At 56.6% G+C, this 11,270-nt stretch overlaps 1 protein-coding gene across 1 annotated transcript in view; it reads right to left on the bottom strand.

Moving 5' to 3' along the window:
* Nucleotides 1–10,674: 10,674 nt before the first annotated feature.
* DNAAF8 (dynein axonemal assembly factor 8) overlaps nt 10,675–11,270 on the bottom strand; it is a 92,006-nt gene continuing 91,410 nt past the window's right edge. Inside the window, 1 exon segment of the mRNA XM_086472835.1 lies at nt 10,675–10,752. Coding sequence (XP_086328961.1) covers nt 10,675–10,752 — 78 coding nt within the window.

Raw genomic sequence — 11,270 nt, 5'->3', positions numbered from 1 at the left:
TCGTGCTGCGGCTGCCGGCCTCAGGCAGTCCCCAAGCGACGGATGAGCAGCGCGGGTGCTGCTCCCAAAGCAAAGAGCCAGTAGGTTTGTGCTGATCTTCGAGCTGGCCGCAGAGCCCACGGGAAGAGGCACAGGGTGCACGGCGTGAAAGCAGCACGGGTGCCGCATGCGGGATGGGTGCGGCAGGTCCAGCCTCACCGGTGCCCCGTAAAACCAGATCCTTCCTGAGCTGCGGGGTGGGAAGGCCGGGAGGTCCTGGCTGTGAAACTCAACAAAGCCTGCCCACCTCTCATTTCATACCTCCCTTGATCTCTGGCGCTGAATTTTGCCTGGTTTTGCTTAGAGATGCTAAGCGAGCGACTGCAGCCCCAGCTGAAATACTGGCGGTTGAGAGTAAAAATAACTGTGAATGATCCGCTCGTTTGGAGCACAAACAATCAATGCCAAGCCAGCCTCGCAAAGAAAATCCAAACCCAAAACCCCAACTCCAAACAAGCCCTTTAAAAGGAAATATTTTGCCACCAAGATGCCGCTTCAGCTCCCTGATGATTCAGGAAGAGGCTGCAGGACGAGGTGCTCCCACGTACCCCGAGCTGGGAGGGGAGCGAGGGTCCAGGCTGCTAGTGGCTTCCCCAGCTGCCGTGCAGAGACGTCAGGGGGACGCGAGCCCGGCACGGTGAGAGTGTTCATTAAATGCGCTTCTTGGGGCTGATCCGCTTTCAAGAGTTTCCGAAAATAGCGACGGCACCGAGCGGAGATGGGTGTTGGGAGGAAACGTGACTCATGGGCTACCCAGGGCCCCAGCAAAAGCGGACGAGCTTGAGGCCACCACGCCGAATGAGCTGCCCGGGCGGGAGCACGCGCCGCTGCCGCGAAGGGGGTCTGCGGGAGGACGCGCGAGGGCACCCCGCTGCCCTGCCTGGTGGCCGTGGAGCCGCCTACGGAGGGGACGCAGCTTGGGCTCGTCCCCTGCCTGTCCTTTCCGCAGGGCCCCTCTGCCGCCTGCATGTCCAGCTGCTGAAGAGATGACGGACAGATGTCAGTCAAAGCCTGGCAGCTGCCAAGGGGCCCCGTGGGGACAAGCTGCTGGAGCCAGCCAGCAAAAACTGTCCTGAGGTGGAGAAAAAAAATCCACGTGGGATGGTCCAGCAGGGCCACGGCTGGTGGCAGAAGGGAGAGGTGACCTTGTGTGGCAGATCCAGCCACCTTCGGACAAAGGGAGAGCAGAGCGGGCTGCACCTTCACCCCCTCCCATCCCCACCCACCTCCCACGCAGATCCCTGCTCGGTGGAAGGAGCCCTGTGAGCATCCCACAGGGAACAGCTCCGGGTGTCGACTGCCTTTACCCTAGGCTCAGCCGGGAGGGTTTCAGCACCGGGCAGAGGAAAGGAGGTGGCTGCCACCATCGCCACCTTGGCCACGGGCTCCCTGCAACGGGTTTGGGTGCATTTTTTCAACCAAAAGGTGTTTCTTAAACCCAGTGTTTTTCACCAGGGTCTGAGAAACGGGTGGGCTTGTCAGCTTTGGGCGGAGGCGGTTTGACAGCAATTTTGGGGCACAGTGAGGTGCCAGGGCCCAGGGGACATGACAGGGAGCATCCCCAGCCCTGCGCACACTCCCCCCCCCCTCCCGCCCCGCCACCCCAACGGTTGGGTTACGGGCTCCGGCTCAGCAGAGCTCCCACGTTGCCATGACAACTGCAGCATCCCAGCTTGGCGAGGACAGGAGATCTCCACCATCCCCACCACCGCCTCGCCGGGACACGGCTCAGGATGCCAGCACAGGCGGCACCCCTGCCCTCAGATCCAGCTGCCAGCTCGGGGTGCCACGGGCAGCACCCCAAGCCCACGGCTGAGCGTAAGGTGCTACTCACACTGGCTCCTACATGCTGGTCCACCCTCCTCCTAATTTAGACCTTCCTTCAACCTTTCTGAAAGCCACAGGGCTGGCAGCGGCAGGGGCAGGAGAGGCTTTTGCTTTCCGGGCGAGGATGTGCCCGTTCGAAACCCCTCGGCAGGGAGGCAGCGTGTGCCGGGACCGAGCCGCCGCACAGCTCGCACTGCTGTGGGCAGGGCTCTCCCCCCCAGCTGCAGAGCAGTGGCAGCTCCTGCCCACTCTGGCTTCGCTAACAGAGCACCCTCCTGCTAGACACCATGTCCCCGGGCTGCCCCCAAACACCTCCTGTCCTCCCTGGGGGGGGACAGGGTGAGCAGCAGGCTCCCCAGTCACATCCCCTGCTCCCCCAGTCACCCCAGCTTTCAAGGCAGCAGAGCTGCCAGGGTCCGGTGTTACCCCACGCGAACTGGAGCATCATCACGGGCAGCTCTTGCCCTCAGCAGCCTCACGAGACCTCAGCTCTCAGCCTGACGAGATCCCAGGCTAAATCCTCACTGACTTCGGTGGCACCAGGCTAGGGAGAAACTAAGCCCCTCACCTCAGAGGCTGCTGCACCTCCAGAAAGGTCTCCTTTGAAGAGCATTAACGCAAGATTAACAGAGGCTTTAATAAACAGTGAATCAACTGCCAACGGAGCCCAACTTGTAAGCTATCCCTAACACTTCAGGGGCCTAAAGGCATCCAGAACATGTCTGGAACATGCTTAAGATGGATGTTAATCACCTTGTAGCCCTGAAGACACCACACCACACCAGAGAGAAACTTTAGGAGAAAAGGTTGCAGAGGAGACACGAGGACTGCCCCGTCCCTCCGGCTGCTTTAGAGGGGGTTTGATTTACAAGCATTGCCTGCCCTGCACTGGCATGAAGGCAGGCAGAGGGATTGGGGTCACCCTTGTGCCCCCAGGGCTGGAGCTGGGTCAGGACCTCACAGCAAAGCAAAGCCAGTCTGTCAGGGACAGCCACATCCCACCTGAAGAGCATCCATCCCCATGAAAGGGCACCTGTCCTGGTCACCAAGCAGGGGCTGGAGGGTAACGGGACACTGCTCAGGGCAGGGCAGACACTGAAGCTGGCCTCAAGTCCCTCTCTCAGGGCTGCATCACCCTCCTCCTGAACAGCTTTTCCTTGTGCCCATCAGCGCTTCCCCTGCTGGAGCTTCACCACTTCATCCCTCTGCTTTGAAGCCTCCCCAGAGAAGATCTCCGCTTCCAGCACCGGCTAGCCCCACACAGCGGTTTAGGTCCCCCGCCATCAACCTCCTCTTCTCCTGACTTTGAAGGTCCAGCTCCCTCAGCCTCTGCTGGACTTGCTCCAGCTGGTGACACGTCTGCAGTCGCTCAAGGGACTGACCCTTCCCCAGCCTGGTCTGAGGAGCACTGCAAGGCCCCTTCCCCAAGGACCGAGGCCTAGTTTCAAAGTCCTGCTTGCTCCAGCCAGGGCACCAGGGTGGCTTGCTCTGCAGAGCTCCTCAGTCACGTCTGCCCTCATGAGCATTGCTCATGGGGGCTGGCCAGGATGACTTGTACATGGCAGGACTGGCTGGCTGACCCCCAGGATGCCTGGGACAGTTGCTTGGCTTCAAGTCCAAGTGGCCTTCAGTGTCTGGAGACTGTCAGACACACTGGCTGAGGGACTCTGGAGGCCAGCATCAGAACAGAGCCTGTGGTTGTTTGAGAAGTTCAGCAGCAGATATGCAGAAGATAGGGGCAGTTTAGTGGTCAGGAGCTTCTTGGTGGTCTTTAGTTTGCTGCATAGCACCAGTGTTCGGTATGTTCAGGGCCACGTGTTTGGACATCCCCCTTTTGGGGAGAGAAGCAGCTCTGCAGGACCCAGGGGCACTTCAGTTGGCATCAGCTCCAGCCGGTTGAAGCAGACCAGGATTCTCTGTCTGCTCGCAGAACATCACCTTGGCTGGCTTCCAGGCTTCCTGAGGGATCTTGCGGAAGGACACGCACGGGGTAAGACTGGAACCAACACAACAGCTAACTTAGTCTTACAGCAAACTCCCTGCAGCATGAAGTATCCAGCTCCGAGTCATTACCCAGCTTTTAACTACAGACAACCTACAGCCGTTCTTGGGAGCTATTTGTTCATGGCAAAGCCTCCTCTGCTCTACCACGGAGTAAGCCCAGTCCACTGCAGACCAGATCTGCAGGTCTGAACAGCTTCTCCACAGCTCTCATTCTCCACAGCCATTCCCTGGCCAGTCCACTTTGAGAGGGCATCAGCACAGCCACAAAGAGCTCAGGATCTTCTGATAGAGCTCTGGAAAGGACGAGTCCCACACCCAAACCACATGGGGCATTCTTCAGGCCTCACGCAGTGGCTACCAGCTGAGGTGAACGTTCAGCCGAGGCAGAGGGGCAGCGACATCCATTCTACCCTGCTCTGCTCCCTCCTTCCGTCTAAGTTGGGTGAAGAGGTCACCCAGACTTCAGCTCTGGACAGGTCAGCCAGGACACCGCAGCATCACAATCTCCTCTATTAGGTCAGCACCAGCAGCAAAACAGGGTCTGCCAGAGCACACAGAGTAGCTTCAGTCCAGAGACAGCAAACACAGAGCGTCGCCTACAGCAGAGGAAGGTCTTGGTCACAAGTAGGTCCGTTGGAGCCACCTGAGGATCCTGGTCAGCTGTGACAACTTGATGATCTTGCTGGAGACATGAGTCTTCATCTCTGAAAGCTCACAAAGATCTCAGGAGGTTCCTGATGGCTGGAAAACAGCAAACATCACATAGGTCTATCAAGCGGGACGGTCGCAGGGGGTCAGCATAAGGGGCAGCCCCCAGACCCACCCATTCGCCTGGCAGAGCAGCCAAGCACAGGGAGGGACAGGAGCCTGGAGTCCAGCAGAGCCCCACCAGCACCAGCCCTTCCCTGAGGGTTTATATACTCCTCCTGGCAGCAGCAGCTGCATGTGATTGGCCAGGGCAGGAGCAGGGAAATGCAGGATTGGCCAGAGGCAGCAGGGCAGCAGGGGATTGGTCAGGAGTCCCTGCATCCCTGACCAATCCCAGCCTGCGATGGGTCTTACAGCCAAGGGGAGGAAAAGCCCAGCTGGTTTCCTGCAGGACCGGGGTGTGGGGTGGCTCTGCATGCTGGGAGTGGGGGTGGAGCAATAGAGGGATGGATGGAGATAGACCGACAGCCCCTCTAGCCCCTCTGCTGAGCTCCCCAAGAGCGCTTGCAGTACCAGCAGCCTCCAGCTTGACCCTGCACTGTCCAGACAGCTCTCCTGCCCTGCTTTAACGGAGCAAACCCGGCTGCTCTTTGGGACGGGGAGGGGTGTCGCTGTTGGTCACGGCCGTGTCAGGGCCAGGTGAGCCCGCAGAAGGTGCTGCCAGTGCCGGTCTCCCACATGACCCAGTTAGAGCAGCTCAACGAGCTCCTCGCACACTGGGCTGGTACTTCTGCCTGAGCATTCGCTGTTCCAACCCGTTTAATTACCCACATCTGAGTCATCCCTGGCCCCGCTTTAGCACAGCTCGCAGCCTTGCAGACAAACCGCCCTTTGTGCTCCTCCAGCCCCTCTCAAGGGGGAATTGCCAAGCACCAATTAATCAGCGGCTCCTGCTGCGATGGGCCTGGGAGATGGTGCCCCAGGAAGATCAAGGAATGGAGAAGGGCCACTGCCTGCCCGGTGGGACAGAGCTGGGAATAGAGCCCAGGTCCTGATCCCAGCCCAGGAAGATGATGGGGAGACACACACTTACCCCGGCAGGGACCAGCCACCACCCCTGCCGTATCATAGAATCACAGAATGGTTCGGGTCAGAAAGGACCTTAGAGACCATCCAGTTCCCACCCCCTGCCATGGGCAGGGACACCTTCCACCAGACTGGGTTGCCCCCAGCCCCATCCAGCCTGGCCTTGAGCACTGCCAGGGAGGGGGCAGCCACAGCTTCTCTGGGCAACCTGTGCCAGGGCCTCACCACCCTCACAGGGAAGAATTTCTTCCTAATATCTAATCTAAATCTCCCCTCTTTCAGTTTGAAGTTGTTACTCCTCGTCCTATCACTACATTCCCCGATCAAGAGTCCCTCCTCACCTTTCCTGAAAGGCTGCTCTAAGGTCTCCCCGGAGCCTTCTCCAGGCTGAACACCCCCAGCTCTCTCAGCCTGTCCTCACAGGGGAGCTGCTCCAGCCCCCTGAGCATCTTTGTGGCCTCCTCTGGACCTGCTCAAGCAGGTCCATGGCTTTCCTGTGCTGGGGGCCCCAGAGCTGGATGCAGCACTGCAGGTGGGGGTCTCACCAGAGCAGAGCAGAGGAGCAGAATCCCCTCCCTCGACCCCTCCAGTGTGTCGACCGCACCACACAGCTTGGTGTTGTCAGCAAACTGGCTGAGGGTGCACTCAATCCTGCTGTCCACATTGCTGAGAACGACATCAAACAGCACTGGTCCCAGTACTGACCCCCGAGGAACATCACTCGTCTCTGGTCTCCACTCAGACCAAGACTCTTTGAGTGCGACCATCCAGCCAATTCCTGATCCACTGAGTGGTCCATCCGTCAAATCCATGTCTTTCCAGCTTAGGATGTTGTGTGGGACAGTGTCAAATGCTTTGCACAAGTCCAGGTAGATGACATCTGTTGCTCTTCCCTTACCCACCAAGGCCGTAACCGCGTTGTAGAAAGGCCACCAAATTAGTTGGGCACAATTTGCCCAATCCTCATCCTGGACACTGGCCTCACTAACGCCTGAGGCATTTCAGCTCCCTGGCATGGCCAGGTCTCTTGTGTGGTGGTCCAGCAAGCCCTCTAGGTGCAGAGACACCTGGAACTCCAACAGCAGTGGCTCTCGGCCAAGACAGAGGTGCTCATGGCTACACTAGCTAGAGCAACGCAAGTATTGGTGAGCACGGGAAGCATGTGGACTGAGATCACCCAGCCTGGTGAGGATGGCTGATCCAGGGACAGCTCCAGCAGGCCCACCAGCTCCTCCTGCTTCCCCAGCCAGCCCTGGGCCTCCGGAGATGAAAACCAGCACCCAGTTTCTAGGCTGTGCCCACGCAGTTCACGGGGAGGGCAGTAATTCCTGTTCGCTGTGCAGGGATTTTCAGGCTGGCAGGTCTGAGCGGTGGTGTGAGACATTTCTGGTGCTCAGCAGGGTTCATGTCCATAGGGCTGAGGCAGAAACGATTTTTTTTGGTGAATGTAAACGTTAAAAAAAAAGAAAGAAGAACTATTCTGGCCCAAATCAAATCCGCATCTGTGATGGGGGGTTGTTTCAGTTCCAGGTGTTGCACATTTTCAGATCTGCTCAACACAGCAGTGTTGATTGATATATATTTATATATCTATCAATATATATCAATATATATATATCAATATATATATCAATATATATTGATATACAATACAACAGTAAGATTGATGGGGAACACCAAAGTGACATACCCACAAGTTTTGCTCTGAGGTGATTAAGGGTGATAAGGGAACCGTTACAATCCTCCTCCGCTCACCTGGCTTTACACCAGTGTGTCCTGCTGCTGCTGGTGGCAGCCAGGTAGCGATTTCTAGGCCTAACTGATAATTAGTTAAACCTGCCCTTGGCACAAAGGGGAACACAGCGAGCTAGAAAGCTCCAACATGAGTGCGGATGTCTGTGGGTGTCCATGACAGGGAAGAGCCCCCAGCACCTCTGCAGCCCTCGGGGCACCAGTGCGCCCGAAGGCAGACCGAAGGGCTCGCGTGAGAGCTCCCAAGCCTTCGTTCAGCAAGTAAATGCAACGCGCCCACGCCCAGCGGCGCTGGGGCGCAGCGATGAGCTCTGCACAGGCTGGGGAGCTGCTCTGCGCCCCGAGGCACCTGCCTACTGAAGGGAGGTGATGATCGGGCCGGAGCACGGCGGGAAAACGGGAGATCGGCACCAAGTGCCGCGCTCCCATCTCTTATCGCAGGACCCGAAGGAGTTAACACGAAATGCCACCTACTGTATCCTCTCTCTCCTGCATTGAGGCAGCTCTGACACTGGCAGCAGAACAATGCTAAATTCTGATTAGCTCTGGTTTTCCAGCAAAAGGGGAGGCACAAGAGGGTGGGGAATTAATACTATTCTGCATAATTTTTAATCTAAATTCCATTTCTTTTCTTTTCTTTCTCTAGGAAGCAAACAATCTAGGGGGTTTTGTACTCAATTTCTTGCTTTCATAATCTAAATGAATTGTTTGCAAGTAGGAGCCAGCTGCAAAGCTGGCAATCTCCGATCAAATCTGCCTTTCTCCTAGTTCTAGCAATCATTAATTTGCTCCTCAGCTCTGATTAGCTAATCCTGGCTGCCTTGTGGCAGTTTGCAGGGAAAAACAGCGTGTGAGCTGCAGCTCCCTTTGACGGAGCCGAAGCTGGTGGCGGGGTGACGGGATTGATTTCCGCAGGGTCCGTGGCACTCCTGGTTGTCAGCTCTCTGGAGAGGAGTAGGGTGCTCTGGGAGGAAAGGCTGGCAAGGATATTTATGGAATCCTGGCATTTTGGAAATATCAGAGGATGATGCTTTCCCCTGCTCTGTGCAGGGTGTGCTAGTTTGTTACGCTGAGACTAATTAGCTGGGCTTTAAAATAGGAATTGAAGATGCTGCAGCAGCCTCTCACTCAAAGGTATCTGGGTGCTGCCCCATTTTCCTGACGTTGCTGCTGTGCCTGGGGGACACGGCAGAGCTGTTACCTCTGTTTCCTAGATGGGAAACCGAGGCAGGGGTCTTGGCGTGTTGGTGGATGGAGGCTCACAAAGAACAAGCCTCAGCAGCAGGGCTGTCTGGAAGGGAATGCCACACGGGGTGCCTTTTGTGCCAGGCCCTGGTTTGCTGCACGGTGAATTAAGTCATCGTCCCAACCCCTGCTGCGAAGCTCAGAGAGCTCCTGCCTGCCGGCAAGCCCGGAGAAGGCCAGCGGTGTCCAAACGGGATGTCACCTCCCCAGGCTGAGCACTGCCAGTCACCAGAGCATCACCTCCTGACATCCAGCTCCCTGCGATCCTGTTTTTCACAGGTCTGAAGGTCCAGGCGAGTTGGACACGGTGCTGGTGGCCCACGTGCCACGATGCTGGCTTGGGTGCAGGCCTGCTGCTGGCCCCGCATGCCCCGTTCTCACACGTAGCTCTGCAGACCTTGTCTTTCAGCTGCTATCTGGCTGCCTTTTATTCCAACGTGCTCCTTTTTCAGATCAAATTCCCCGAGTGCTGGGGGTGGATCTTTTTAATTTTCGGTTGTTTCAAGGCCGTACATGGCTTACAAGCATGACAGAAATGCGCCTGGAGTGCAGGAAATGGCCTACTTAGCTGCAGGAGCAGAGCAGGCTTTTCCATCACGCTGACTCCCGGGACCCTGTCCTCCCGGGGGACTGGGGCAGCTGCCTGCTTCCTTCACAGGCACGCGTTTCTAGAGCTTCTCTTCAGATGTTCAGTCCCACCATAAAGCCCAAACAGCCTGTCCAGGCAGAACGGTGCTGGGGAGCAGAGGTTTGGAGGGTACTTCCAATTCTGGCACCGAACTGCTGAAGCGTCCATGTCCTCCCTTCACCCAGCTGACTGTGACAATCTCTTTTTGCCTTTTCAAGGTAGCTTAGAGAAGGGGAGAGACTGTCTCGGGATGATTACCAGCTGAGGATGCAGAGCTTGCAGGGCCAGATCTCTAACAGCTTTTGGGCTTGCTGGATGCTTTCAGCCTAGTCTGAAAGGGAACAGAGATCTCAGAGGTGTTGCATTCTCCCAGCTTGTGTGAGCTAATAGTTGGGGAGCAGAAGGACTCGTTACCAGGCTCTCACAAGGAGAAAGGCTGTGCACAGAAGGGGTTCACCCTGGCAGCAGCACCCAGAGGGGAGCTGGCCAGCCAGGTGCCCGCTGCTCTGCCCTCACACCACTTGGAGAATGCACAGGGACTGTTCTGGCTACGTCTGTGACGCCTGGAACTAGATGCGTGCACATGTCTAAGTCTTTGCCTTAGCAGGACAGATAGGAACCTGAGGTCTCCTGGGTTGAGCAGAGTTTTCCCCAAAGGAGCTGAATTTGCCCAGTGGGTCCCAGGAAGACTGAGGCCCCCTGTGTTAAAGCCAGCTTCCTTTCCGGAGAGCTCAGAGAAAGGACTCGGCACAGGAGGAACCATGCTAGGATCAGCGGCTGCTGCAGGAGGAGGAACAAGAGGCAGGGCTGTGTGCCCACGGGAGGGCTGCGAGCTGGGGCTGAGCAGAGACAGCTGCGAACAGGGCTGCCAGAGCAGAGGCAAGTGAACACTAAGCTGTCCAGCTTTTAGTCTTATTCTACAGCTCTACCTGGTGTCCTGAACTCTCCAGGGATCCAACCTTCCCTCAGACTACTTCCATCTTACTTACTGGTTTTGTCCTTGGTTCAAAGAACACAGGAGCAGCAGCAAAGGGAGACTCTCCATAACGTCTCTGAGGCCTGGGGAAGATGGAGTCCCCGAGCACCCGAGAGAAAGGCAGCAGTGAACACCTGCCCCTGTATTTGCCTTACTTCCAGAGTTTTTCCCAGCCAGAGGAATGCTCCAAACCCTGCTCCATGAACGCAAGCAGACTGTCTCTGAACACATTCCACTAGAAACCATGGCTACGGTTCAGAAAGATTTGTTCTTGGGCATCAATCCTTCCTCCCAACACTTTTATTTATCTCACTAACTTACTATGCTAACACCATACTTCAGACTTCACGCTTTAATAACAAACAAATATTAGTGCCCTCAGAGGCTGAATGTCCCCTGTGCATCCATCTGCACAGACACCCACAGTGGCATCCACCCATGGGCTGGTTGGGGACCTTGACCATCTTGGCTAGCAATCCTGGGACTCGATTCAGTGGATGCTCTCGGATGTCAGGGAGTCAAAAAGGCAACAGAGCAGCTCTTTGGCCTGGGGAGAAAAGAAGGAAGGGGTTGAGGGAGAGCAGTGATTTCTGTGCATTGCAAAGAAACTTCTTCTCAGAGGTAGGTTTCTCCTGGTGCCGCAGGCAGGCAGCACAGCGAGGATGTTCACCAGGTTGAATTAATCCCAGCACAGAGGTGGCCAGGAGTGTCCCACAGCAGGGGGACGTCTGCCAGTTGTGACCGCTGTTTGGCCATTCTCAAGATTCACATTTTGGAGGAACTGAAGAAAACCGACAACACGCAAAGAGCCAAGTGGGAAAGGTAACTCCCTCCCCCAGCTGCTCTGCCTCTCCTTCCCAAACCTCGCTCCCGTGCAGCTCTTTGGCACAGCTGCTTCAGTGATGGGGAGGCCAGCTGAGCGCCAAGGGCTTCAGGACCAGTCCGTCATTCTGACCGTGGTAATGAACACCATGTTCCCCTAAAGCATTATACATGCTGTGCTGACAGTCCCTCGCGGCCCTCCTCCTGCCAGCACTCTGCCTCTCCTCATAGGCTTTCAGGTCT

Source organism: Leptosomus discolor, chromosome 14 (genome assembly GCF_034619465.1).
Source record: "Leptosomus discolor isolate bLepDis1 chromosome 14, bLepDis1.hap2, whole genome shotgun sequence".
Lineage (NCBI taxonomy): Eukaryota > Metazoa > Chordata > Aves > Leptosomiformes > Leptosomidae > Leptosomus > Leptosomus discolor.
This window is presented reverse-complemented; position numbering and strand designations above follow the sequence as displayed.